Source organism: Scyliorhinus canicula, chromosome 8 (assembly GCF_902713615.1).
Source record: "Scyliorhinus canicula chromosome 8, sScyCan1.1, whole genome shotgun sequence".
Lineage (NCBI taxonomy): Eukaryota > Metazoa > Chordata > Chondrichthyes > Carcharhiniformes > Scyliorhinidae > Scyliorhinus > Scyliorhinus canicula.
The window spans coordinates 303,077-316,587 of record NC_052153.1 but is presented as its reverse complement, the minus strand read 5'-3'; the positions used below and the strand labels follow the sequence as shown (position 1 = coordinate 316,587).

Genomic DNA, 13,511 nt, shown 5'->3' with positions numbered 1-13,511 from the left:
GGTTTCACAGGTCGGTGCAACATCGAGGGCCGAAGGGCCTGTACTGCGCTGTAATGTTCTATGTTCTATGAAACCTTCCATGAAATCTGATTCCACCACCCTTTCGAGTAGTGTCTCAAATCCTGGGTGAGATTTTCGAAATTTGAAGCTTCCTGGTGTTGGGAACCCGTCTAATTTTGTGCTGGGCGAGTTTATCTCTGAATCACATGGCAAGTCGGGAACTAATTTGTCCGTCGCGATATCACGTTATGGGCTCGAAGGTCAGGGTGACATAAAAATCCACGCTCGCTCTCACCAACCCAGATTTGTGAAGATGATGTGTGGAAATGTTTGTTGCACAGAAACCCTCCATCAGTTCAGAGACGCACCCCGGTGGGTCAGAGTTATTGAGTAGGCTCAGGTCACATTCTGGGCAACACCTCAGACATTTCTCCACATCTCCAGAGTTAGTGACAGCCCAGGTCCCAGAGGACTGCTGGAGATCAGGCACCCACTGAGTTCGAGTCTGACAATGCCCCTCTCCCCTCTGTCAAACAAGCTGCAGGTGCAAAAGAAGATGGTGGTAATCACGGTCTCTTTTGTGTTCTGTCTGATGTCGTAGCCCTGATACAAATACATCGAGGTCACCATGGGAAGGGTAGTGACTGTCTTGGGCCAGCCAGATCCTGCTAGATCTGCACTCTGACCTGCATTCATGTTGATGGGGGGCTGTAGAGAGTGATTGGGGGGGGGGGGGGGTCTGTAGAGAGTGATGGGGGGGGGCTGGAGAGAGTGACGATGGGGGGGCTGGAGAGAGTGATGGGGGGGGCTGGCGAGAGTGATGGGGGGGGGCTGGCGAGAGTGATGGGGGGGGCTGGAGAGAGTGATGAGGGGGGCTGGAGAGAGTGATGAGGGGGGCTGGAGAGAGTGATGAGGGGGGCTGGAGAGAGTGATGAGGGGGGCTGGAGAGAGTGATGAGGGGGGCTGGAGAGAGTGATGAGGGGGGCTGGAGAGAGTGATGAGGGGGGCTGGAGAGAGTGATGCCTCCAGTATCAAACTCCCAATGTGGGGGGATGTACTGAAATGGAGACTCTCCCTCAGAGCTCACACATCCATTAGTGGGTGACACTCATTCTCTCACCGGCATTTTCACATCACTGCCATCCCATCTGTCAAGTTGTTCATACTTCACCCTGGGGGTGGCTCAGCTCTCTTCATTGTCAGATGGTGGGAATCTGTCCCCAGTATGCGTTGCTGAAAGCTACCTGGGTGGTCCAGGCATCTGAATCACATCTTCAGAAGTCCCTTGATCTGCTCTATGAGGGAATCTGGAGCTGTGGTCAACATTGTACCTGTCTCAGCATCATCTGAGGGACATGCACTTGGATCATGAGCCACTGTTTAAGTTTGCCCCCAGCAACCATCCTGCACAAGTTCTGGAACCAGGTGTTGTGGTGGACCTTCTCCCCGCCCACCCCCCAACCCCATGCGCCATGTGGACCAATACCCACCCTATCTGGAATCTGTGCATCCCCTTCCAGTAATCTACGTGATATCCCCTTGACCCCCTTTTTGTGAATGTTTCATGCAGCCTTGTCAGTGTCCAGCTTCCATCCCCACATTTCCCTCAGCCTTCCATTGTTTGTCAATCCTCATCTGCCCCTGGACCCTCTGCCTTCCGTTATGCCCCCTCACCCTTCCCCCACAAACCCTGACACAGAACCTCTTCCACATGGCTCCCTGTGTCAGCCCCGCCCCCACCCCAGGTTAAAGCTTGGTCCAGCGGTATGGAGGGTCATTGAGTCCCACAGCAGAGTGCTGTCCATAAATACCAGCTCAGCATAGATGGCGGGCATGACCCGGCCTGGCACAGCAGGGTGACCTTCAGCGCACCAGGAGCGATGCAGTGCTGTGGCAGGTAGACGGTGTCCGTTGACGTTACCTCAAGTGAACTCAGGTCTGCCTTGTGCACCTCCGTCTTTTTCAAATTACTTTTGAGGCCTGGGGTAGTTTCAAAGATAGGCTTACAGACCATGCGGTTAAACAAATGAGAGCTTTACAGGAAAGGTAATTACTCAACAGGCAGTAAAGTTTTGTAGCTCTCCCAGACACCTTGTGCCAAATGGAAGTCTTTTCTTTCTGAATAGTGACCAGTTCATTTACTTGAAAGGATTAGAGGACCCCTGTCTTGACCAGCCCCTCTATATCTGCCTCGATCTTGGGCCTGATTCTGACGGCACTGACCGAGTATTTAAGCATCTTGCTTGGCTTATCCCATCTCCAAGTTCCACCGGAAACTCCGCCGGATTTCTACAATTCTTCTTCGGGTTTTCAGTTATTCAACCACCTCGTTGCCAGTTTTCTTTGTGGTATTTTTAAAGGATAGGCTTGCAGACCACAGAGGTGAAAACAAACAAGAGCTTTATTGGGAAGGTAATTCGACTCGCTGTTAGCCCACCCAACTATCAACGTGATTGGAGTTTAAAGTGACCTTTATCTCCAAATTTTCAGAATTCAGCTCATTTACTTGAAATTGAGTAATTGATTCACCCCCTCCCACCCACCACCTCCGGAAGCTCCACATTTTTGTTCGCCCAGACAAAGTATTCCAATCTTTCAGTGTTTGAGCTCCAGGGCTGTGTGCTTTCATCACATAGTCCCATGGTGCCAAAAACTCCCCATTTACTGTCGGAAGACTTGCATTATGTGTCACAAAGTTTTAGCACAACCTCGCTATTTTTTTCTTTTCAAACAAGGTAACCCTGAATTTAGCCTTTACTTTTACGAGTTTTGCAAGGGGTGTTGCAAATGTCCTCTCGCTCGCCATTAATTGCGGCAGAGTATTTGCTGGCTCTACTAAAAGAAGCAAGTAACAATGTTCCAGAACTTTCTGGGCAGAGCATGTGGCAAGCTTCTTTTGATGTGTTTTCACCTAAATCTTTATTTGAATTCCGGTTCCTTCCATGGTTCCTGCTATGATCCGGCACCCCTCCATTGACAACTTTGGTGTAAATGATGTTTCTATTTTCTTAATCCCTTTTTGGATGTTCGCAACCTGGATCGATGATTTTTTTCTCACTCCACCGGATTTCTGCAATTCTTCTTCGGGTTTTCAGTTACTCAACCACCTCGTCGCCAGTTTTCTTTGTGGTATTTTTAAAGAATAGGCTTGCAGACCACAGAGGTGGCAAGGTAATGCGACTCGCTGTTAGCCCGCCCAACTATCAACGTGATTGGACTTTAAAGTGACCTTGGTCCAACAAAGATCAAACATAAATTCTCGGCACGACTGAGCTGATTTCCTGCTGGTGTGATGCAAGATTGGAAGGCCTGGTGAGATTTTGGTGAGCAGCTGTTTCAATGAGCATCAATGAGATGCAATATTCACACCACCAGCAGCGATGAACCGACCCACCATTGGGGGAATTTCAAACTGTTTATGACAATGAGTTTCCAACGTTCCAACTCCCATTGCATTCTCCCATCCTGCTGGTCGCATCCCACCCATGGCCTCTTATATTCCAACGGAAATTCATTTCTCAAATTGAGGAATTATTTTCAAATGAAAATGCAATAAAATTGGACCAACTTTTATTTTATGCTTGGAACAGGATAAACACAACGTTATAATATTGAGAAACTAGAATCTTTTCCTTGAATTGATTATCCCATCGGGATAAATATATTTCACACACAAACCTGGCCAAGAAATATTGGGAAGTTAATTGAAAACCGCAATATTTTCAGCAGTGAAAGAGATGGCTTGAGACGGCTCATGAGGATATCTGCAGATCTTGTCCATTTCTTCTATGGAGCCATTAAAATGGAGGGGATTTATTTTGAGATATTATTATGAAGAAGAAAAGGGCAATTCAAGGGGGAAAAAATTCTCCATCCAGCTTTGGATGCGTTAACGTGGTGTTTCTTGGTGGCTGCCGGGCCACCCACTATTCCCAACTTGAGACATGAATTTCAGTGAGAATACAAGATGCTGAGTGGGATGTGGCGATCCCAGCAGGAAAGGCTCCTTGCTGTTCAGGAGCCAATTTGTTTTGCTGCCCTGATCTCTTTCCTTCTCCCCCACCCCTCCCAAACCCAACCTCGGGGAGGACCCTGGGAACAACCCCAACACCTGGTAAAGCCCCCCTGGGTCCAGTCCCTGGCAGTGCCATGATGCCAGGGTGCCTCCCTGACCACCTGGGAGGTGTTCCCACATAACCTGCAACCCCCCCCCTCCGGTGCCATTACAACTGGAGCACGGGTGTGGGAACCAGTTCCAAACGCCGCCCTGGCGAGGTCTCCTGGGCGCAGTGTGAGTTCCAGGCATTCGGAGAATCCAACAAACGCATATTTAAAAGGGCCCAATGGCTCATATGCTGGTCTGGATCGTGCCCAGCACTGGCCTGATCCAGGTCGTGATGTTTCGAGCGTTGCAAATCTTGTGAGAAGCATCGTCCTGACACGGGTGCGATGAGGCCAGTGAATCGCGCCCGAGGTGTTCAAGGGAACCTGTGAATCTTAATCCTTTGCTTATTTCTTCCATGAATATGATGAGGAAATAATATTAAAACACACCCAATACATTCAATAACACTTTCCCATCGCTTTCTATAAAAGAAAATATAAATGATGATGGGTGAGCTAGTAAAGGAAGTCATTATCCCGCTCGGTGATCCATTAAATAATGACAGAGAAACATGGACTGAACAAAGAATACGAAGACTGGAAAAACTGGCTGGCACACCGTGCGTGTGTGTGTCTCCTCACTGATAAATATCTGCTAAAAGATGTTGGATCAGTTCTGATTCTATTGGAAGTAGGCAGTGAAGGCAGTATGGTGCACACAAGGCAAGTCTTGTGTAGAGTAAAATTAGCATCACATTTGGAAAAGGTAATTTTAGTTGTCAATAGCCTGTGCAAAACTCAACTTTGACCTCATTAAATGACCAAATCTGTCATGAGTGATGGGGGCCACCAGGTGAATGTTAAATATTATATGAGGAAGATCTAAAAATGACACAAACGATAACTGCTACTCAATGTAGAAGTTACTCACTGAAAAGAGTCCAATGCACAAAGCTTCTGGAGGATTTTGATTTTATTCCTAATGCAGCGTTTTTGAGAATTCATGGTAAGCTGTCACTGTGGAATGTTACAACTCCTTACAGACATTTCCAATTGCTGCCTCCATCAGCTGTTTTCATGGCTGATTAAAACTGAGCCGCTCTTTAGACAACAGAAAGCTGGAGTGAATGCTTTTACTAACCCTGAGAGAGCAACATTTTTTGAAATTGTTAAAAGACGTGTGATGACTGACTCTGGTAGATCACTGACTCGATCTGGATTAGCTGAGGCTGAACCCACAGTGAGAATTAATGGCTGGGAACGAACTGTGAAGTGAAGATGGTAAGAGGTGTTGCTGTGAGCACTGTGCAGTAACTAAATGCAGTGAAGCTACTAATGTGGATTTGGAAAGATATAGGAGATGGGTTACTGCCTGATTCCGATTACTCAGACTGGTATTGGTAGATAGTCTGTGTAAATTAATCGAGCTTCTGACTTTTCATCCAAATATAAAGGGCGGAATTCTCCGCACTCACGACGGGGCGGAGAATAGCGGGCAGCGTAAATTTTTACGGCCATGCTGGTCCGACGCCCTCCCGCCCCACGCCCGCCTCCCGACATGAATCGCTGCCCGCCGTTTTTTACGGCGAGCAGCGATTCTCCCCTGGCCGATGGGCCGATTTCCAAGGCCTTTACGGCCGTTTTTATGAACGTAAAACGCACCTGGTCTGACCGTTCGTAAAAACGGCCGTAAAGTCCCGATCTGGGGAACCATGGCACCGATTGGCACGGCAGTACCACGGCCGAGCCAAGGGTGCCATGGGCCCGTGATCAGTGGGCACCGATCGCGGGCAGCGGGTACTTACCCCGCGCACTCTGTATCCTTCCGCCGCCCCGCTGTATCCATTCGCGGGGCGGCTGAGGGGCATACCGGCCCGCGCATGCGCGGGTTTCACGCAAATGCGTGATGACGTCATCCGCGCATACGCGGGTTGGAGTCGTCCAATCCGCGCATGCGCGGCTGACGTCATCTGACTAGCGGGCTTAACGAAATTCGTTAAGCCCGCGATGCCGGAGTTCACGGCCGCGGGATGCTAGCCCCGACCGGGGACCAGAATCGGTTCCCGGTCGGGGGGGCGGAGGCTGGCGTCAAACCCGCCCGTTTTTGATGCCAGCCTCACGATTTCTCGCGAGTGCGGAGAATCACGCCCAAAGTTTTAGCAAAGTTTGAAAACCACTGGGGAGGTTCTGCAACACTTGAAAAATAAAACTACCAACTGTAAATGTTGCTTAATTGCTCTTAAAGTTTATGAAACATACAAAAAAGGACAACAAGCAGTTTGTCCAACAAGTCTGTCTTCTGGTTTAATCGAGACCCATGCCTCCAACATCTGCCAACTCTCCCAAATCCACGCATCTCAAAGACTAGAATGTGCAGTTGGAATTCAGTCCTCATTTTAAACACGTTTGATTTGATTTATTATTGTCACATGTATTAGTATACAGTGAAAAGTATTGTTTCTTGCATGCTGTACAAACAACGCATACCGTACATAGGGAAGGAAGGAGAGGCTGCAGAATATAATGTTACAGTTATAGCGAGGTGTAGAGAAAAGGTCAATTTAAGACGAGGTAGGTCCATTCAAAAGTCTGATGGCAGCCGGGGAGAAGCTGTTCTTGAGTCGGTTGGTGCGTGACCTCAAACTTTGGTATCTTTTTCCTGACGGAAGAAGGTGGAAGAGAGTATGTCCGGGATGCGTGGGGTCCTTAATTATGCTGACTGCCTTTCTGAGGCAGCGGGAATTATAGATAGAATCAATGGATGGGAGGCTGGTTTGCGTGATGGATTGAGCTACATTCATGACCTTTTGTAGTTTCCTGCGGTCTTGGGCAGAGCAGGATCCATCCCAAGCTGCGATACAACCAGAAAGAATGCTTTCTATGGTGCAGTTGTAGAAGTTGGTGAGAGTCGTAGCTGACATGCCAAATCTCCTTAGTCTTCTGAGAAAGTAGAGTCGTTGGTGGGATTTCTTAACTATAGTGTCGGCATGGGGGGGACCAGGACAGGCTGTTGGTGATCTGGACACCTAAAAACTTGAAGCGTTCGACCCTTTCTACTTCGTTCCCATTGATGTAGACAGGGGCATGTTCTCCACTACGCTTCCTGAAGTCGATGATAATCTCCTTTGTTTTGTTGACATTGAGGGAGAGATTATTGTCGTCGCACCAGTTCACCAGATTCTCTATCTCATACCTGTATTCTGTCTCACCATTGTTTGAAATCTGACCTACTACGGTGGTGTCATCAGCAAATTTGAAAATCGAGTTGGAGGGGAATTTGGCCACACATGTTTTTCTGTCCTTTGATTTTACAATACTCGGACTTTGTAATTTATAAGGAAACAGACAAATATTGCATTAATTTAGGTAGCAGTATTACAACTGATCCACAGGCAAGGTCCCCAAACTATTTGGATGGGATACCCTGCAGTGTCCCGGGTAAGGTGGGGATGGACTGACTCCCTGGGCTGGATTGTCTGCTGTCAGGAGGCTCTGTTTTTTTTAATATAAATTTAGAGTACCCAATTCATTTTTTTCCAATTAAGGGGCAATTTAGCGTGGCCAATTCACCTACCCTGCACATCTTTGGGTTGTGGGGGTGAGACCCACACAGACACGGGGAGAATGTGCAAACTCCACACGGACAGTGACCCAGGGCCAGGATCGAACCTGGGACCTCGGCGTCGTGAGGCAGCAGTGCTAACCACTGCGCCGCCATGCTGCCCAGGATTCTCTGTTTTGCCGGCTCCCAGGGGTTTCCCGACGGCGTGGAGCTGCCCCACAATGGGAAACCACATTGACCAGCCGGCGAAACGGAGAATCGCGCTGGCGTGCAGCACCAGAAATCTGGAGGGATGGAGAATCCAGCCCTCTGTCTTCATTCAACACCCTCTGCTGGTCGCAGATTTCCCTTCGCAGATCCCTCTCCCCAGGCTGAGGAAGGAGCCAATTTAACCACACTTTCTGAGTTAAAGACGGTGGGCAGAATTCTCTCATTTTTGGAAGTATGGGATGGTGATTGGCTCAGTTAGTCCCACCAACCAGAATAGTAGGATGGTCAGATTCCGCACTCCCGGCAGAACATTCACCCACCGCATTCCGCATCGTATTTAAATTCCAGTCCAGTACACTCCCACTCTCTCCGGTCCAGCCGTCTACACCAGACCGCGCACGATGTCAGCAATCCAGGCAAAGGGTTATCAGCTTCGAGAAGGTGACTGCTTCTCAATTCAATCACCCTGTCCCCAAGACCATCACCTGCTAGGTGCCCATGTCCCACTTGGACCTCTACCCACCACATCTGCAGTCTTTGTGCTTCCTCCTCCAAGTAAACAATGTAATTTCCCTTTGACCCCCCCACTTGTCTGTGAGGTTACCGTGCAGCCACGTCAAGGTCCAGCTCCCCTCCCCTCTCGTCCCTCCACCTTCCATTGTTCATCTTCTCCATCCACGTCCTTACCCCTCTGCGCGCCATTGTAAGCCCTCCCCACACAAACACACACCTTTGCACATCTCTCCTCCGCATTGCGCCCCCCCCCCCCCCCCATGTCTCGCCTCGCACTCCATCCCTGGCTCAACCTCGCACCTTTGTTGTAGTGGCTGCCGTAATCTCGCAGCACAGCGCTGTCCGGATAGACGTTGCTGTCCGGATAGACGCTGCTGTCCGGATAGACGCTGCTGTCCGGATAGACGCTGCTGTCCGGATAGACGCCGCTGTCCGGACGGACGCCGCTGTCCGGACGGACGCCGCTGTCCGGACGGACGCCGCTGTCCGGACGGACGCCGCTGTCCGGACGGACGCCGCTGTCCGGACGGACGCCGCTGTCCGGACGGACGCCGCTGTCCGGATGGACGCTGTGAGGCACCAGGAGGATTGAAACCCCTGTACTCCCCAACCTCAGGTGGGTCCATGGGTTCAACTGCACGGTGCTGCCCATGAAGACCAGCTCCGCTTGCCGATGGAGAGCTGGAACCAGCTTGCTCACAGAGTGGTGAACCACAAGATGTAGCAGCAGAAATAGGCCACTTGGCCCATCAGGCCTGGTCTGCCATTCAATAAGATCATGACTGATCTGATATAATCCTCAACTCCACTTTCCTGCCTTACACCCATAAACCCTTGATTCCCTTACGGATTAAAAAGCTCTCTCTCAGCCTTGACCATGACCCAGCCACAGATTCACTACCTTCTGAGAGAAGAAATTCCTCCTCATCTCTGTCTGAAATGGGCAACACCTTATTCTGAGATGATTCCCTCTGGTTGCAGACTCTCTCACAAGGGGAAACATCCTCTCAGCATCGACCCTGTCAAACCCCCTGAGAATCCGATATATCTCAATAAGGTCACAAAAAATTATTCTAAACACGAATGAGAACTTGCCCATCCCCCTCAACATCTCTTCATAAGAAAATCGCTCCAAACCTGGGTTCAACCTTGTGAACCTTCTCTGACCTCCAATGCCAGGATATCTCTCCTTAGATAATGGGACCCACACTGTTCCAGCTGTGATCGAACTAGTGCCTTGTATAGTTTTAGTAGGACTTCCCTGTTTTACACTCCATTCCCTTTGAAATAAAAGCCAACATTCCATTTGCCTTTTCAATTACCTGTTGAACTTGCATGCTGGCTTTTTGAAGTTTATGCACAAGGACTCCAAATCCCTCTGTTTTTTGCCGTCTTTCTTCATTTCAATAACATTCAACTCCTTTATTCTTCCTACCAAAGTGCATATTTTCCTCCATTATATTCCATCTGCCAGGTTTTTGCCTACTCCCCTAACCTGTCGCTATCCCTCTGTAGACTCTGTTATTCTCACCATTTCCTTCCAACGTTTTTTTGTGTCATCCGCAAACTTGGCAATAGCACATTCACCTCCTTCGTCCAAGTCATTAATATACATTGTGAATAATTATAGTCCCAACACAGATGCCTGTGGCACTCCACAAGTTACAGGTTGACATCTGAAGAACTTCCTCTTATCCCAACTATCTGTCTTCAATCAGTTAGCCAATCCTCTATCCATTCATTCCTATAAGATTGTTGCCAGGGCATCCACTGTCTCTGTAGCTACTTCCTTTAATATCCTAGGATGCAACCCATTGGGTCCAGGGAGCTTATCGCACTTTATTTTCATTTGATTCCCAAGTAGGTTTTCAAAGTGATTTGCGTTGAATAAGGGACCTGAACAGGGAACCCTCGGCCGAGACTGCACACATCCCTGTTTTGTATAGTGAGGAGCTCCGCTTGCCAGAACACCCCATTGTAGCGAGAGATTGGGGCATTATGGGCGGGATTCTCCAATAATGGGGCTAAGTCCCCACGCTGGCGTGAAAGGCGGTGCCAACCACTCTGGCGTCAATGGTCCCACATAATGGGGAATGCTCCCCTTCCTAGGGGGCTAGGGTGGTGCCAGAGTGGTCCCCACAACTCCAGCTTTCGCGGAACGGCTGACGCAAGTTCGCACATGCGCGCTACGGCTGGCGTATTTCCGCATGATTTGGCTCATGCGCGGGGGTTCCCTTCTCTGCGCTGGCCCCCGGGCAATATGGCGGAACCCTACATGAGCCCGGCACGGAGGAACATGGGCCCCCATGGCACCAGCCTGCCCGTCCGCCGATCGGTAGGTCCCGGGACACGGCCGAATACGTCGGCCACTCAGCCCATTGGGGCCCGGAGAATCGCCGGGGGCAGCTGCTTTCAACGGTCCCCAACTGGCTCAGCGGAAATCCCGCGGATGCCCGAGAATCGGCGGGGGAGAATCGGGAAGCCAAATTTGGGGCACAATTCTCGCGTCGCCCCGGGGATTCTCCAACCCGGCGTGGGGTCGGAGAATTCCAGCCCATATGTTAAAGACATCTTGACCTCCGAGGCCCGTGAAAGAATCCCTGACCCCCCCCCCCCCAAACCCCGCCAAACAGCCATGCCGGGCAATCTCGACCCGATCACATCCTCCTTCCTCGCTGGGATATATTTTGTTGAGTCATGTTTGTTCTATTTTCACAAAAGTCTGCCATTGTTGAATAGCTGTCTATCCTGGTAAAGCCCTTTCCCAGCAACTCTGCCCTCATTCCTTTATTATTACCCTTATTATTACCCTTATTTAAGTCTAGCACTGGTGTTTGTGACGTGAGTTTCTCACTCTTAAATTGAATGTTAAATCCTACCATGTTATGGTCACTGCTTCCTACAGGCAATGCATCGGACCAGTGAAACAGCAGAAAGTTGTGGCACTCGAACCAAAGTCTCTGGCCGCCTTGTACACATCATTCATTAGCAATTGGGTTTGATGTTGGCATATTTCCTGCTGACTGACACACATGCACGCACACCATAAACCGGTCTGGACCTTACCTATGAGATATCTCTCAATGCGATGTTGCAACTTCCACCAAGGAAGGCAGTTCCATTCTGGTTGCTGTGGAAGTATCTTTGTCTGGAAACAGAGTGCGGTTCCATTGTCTTTCTCAGTATCACCCAGCAATGGTTCAGTCAGTGATTCACTTTACATCCTCAGCCAGCTTTGGCTTTTGCGTCCATTTTTTAAAAACTCAATAAAGTTCATTGTTTTTGGATGAAATTTGATGTTTTTCTTTCATTATTAGGACAGGAAAAAAGTACAGTTTATTGGAACATGGAGATTTCTCTACAGTTCAGGCATTAAAATTGAGATGCAAAACTGCAGCACCACTGTTGCATTACTTGTTGGAGGGTGTCACTGCAGTGTGATGGGTTTACAAGAATTATTGGTGAATTTACTTGTGTTGTGACTCCGGGTCAAGTAGGGCTGGAATTGGCCGCGCGCCAGCCCAGCCCATTATCTGAATGCGTTGATTTTACATTTTAACAAGAGAAATATTGTTGATTTCAACATAAAGTTTTTCATTTGTCTGGAATTTAGCAGAGAAATATTTCTTACTGAGTATGGCAACAAACTGTATAAACCTTCCCAGTGTCGGACAATGATGGAGATGAAATGTATCCTTGTAAAATCTCTGGAAAAATGTTGATTCTGCTGCATTATTTGTGAAATAACAATTTTTTCAATCTGGAAGTGTTCACAGAGCTGTGGAGGTGGTGTCCAGACTCGACGGGCTCTTTGCAAACAGAGAATGGCTGATGGAAGTTTTGTGGATGTGGCTGAGGAACGTTGCCTCACTCCTAAACCTGGAGTTCACCGGATCTGTGGAGATGTGGACTGCCCAACTGAATGGTTGGCTTCTGATTGGCTACAGGTAGAACCATCTCACTATTGCAGACATATTAGACCAAAGTTAAGCATCTGATTTAGAATTGTGATTCATTTGAATTAAAAATAAGTATAAGCATGGAGCCATTGAAAAGAGGCAATATTAGAATGGAGAATAGATTACAGATGTCATTGTGTGTGGTTATACAGGGTAGGCGTACAGGTGAGATACAAATATCTGAGGAGCAAAGGTTAGTAGAGTGGTAATATTTAGACTGTGTAACACGCCAAGCCCAGCAGCTCAGGACAGACACCATTGTATTACTCAGAGGGAGTGAAGAAGCTTCGAGGAATATAAGAGCCCTGAAGTGGAAGGAGTTGCTGCCTCTATACGTCTCAATGGAGACCCAAGGCATTCAAAGGTCAATGCTAGAGGCCGGATTGGAGGGAGAGGAGGTAACAAGAGAATCAATGTGGGTATATTGGTTAGGGGATAATTAGAACATATAACATAGAACAGTACAGCACAGTACAGGCCCTTCAGCCCACAATGTTGTACCGACCACTTATCCTGATCTACGATCAACCTAACCTACACCCCTTCAATTTACTGCTGTCAAGGTAATGATCAAGATATCAGGAAGAACTCCCCTGCTCCTCAGATAGCACCAAGAGAAGACACACGGGGGTCTCGGTTTAAAGTCTGAGCTGAAAGAAAGCACCTCTGACCGTGCGGCACTCCCTCAGTACTGACCCTCTGACAGTGCGGCACTCCCTCAGTACTGACCCTCTGACAGTGCGGCACTCCCTCAGTACTGACCCTCTGTCAGTGCAGCACTCCCTCAGTACTGACCCTCTGACAGTGCAGCACTCCCTCAGTACTGACCCTCTGACAGTGCGGCGCTCCCTCAGTACTGACCCTCTGACAGTGCGGCATTCTCTCAGTACTGACCCTCTGACAGTGCAGCACTCCCTCAGTACTGACCCTCTGACAGTGCGGCACTCCCTCAGTACTGACTCTCTGACAGTGCGGCACTCCCTCAGTACTGACCTTCTGACAGTGCGGCACTCCCTCAGTACTGATCTTCTGACAGTGCGGCACTCCCTCAGTACTGACCCTCTGACAGTGCGGCACTCCCTCAGTACTGACCCTCTGACAGTGCAGCACTCCCTCAGCACTGACCCTCTGACAGTGCAGCACTCCCTCAGTACTGACCCTCT

The 13,511-nt window shown here is 49.1% G+C and overlaps 1 protein-coding gene across 3 annotated transcripts in view; it reads left to right on the top strand.

Moving 5' to 3' along the window:
* Nucleotides 1-13,511, top strand: part of LOC119970046 (ADAMTS-like protein 1) — a 343,924-nt gene that overhangs the window by 245,112 nt on the left and 85,301 nt on the right. For all 3 annotated transcript variants that reach the window (XM_038803988.1, XM_038803989.1, XM_038803990.1), the window contains one exon: nt 12,157-12,336. In XM_038803988.1, the coding sequence (XP_038659916.1) occupies nt 12,157-12,336 (180 nt within the window). The remainder of the gene's footprint in view (nt 1-12,156; nt 12,337-13,511) is intronic.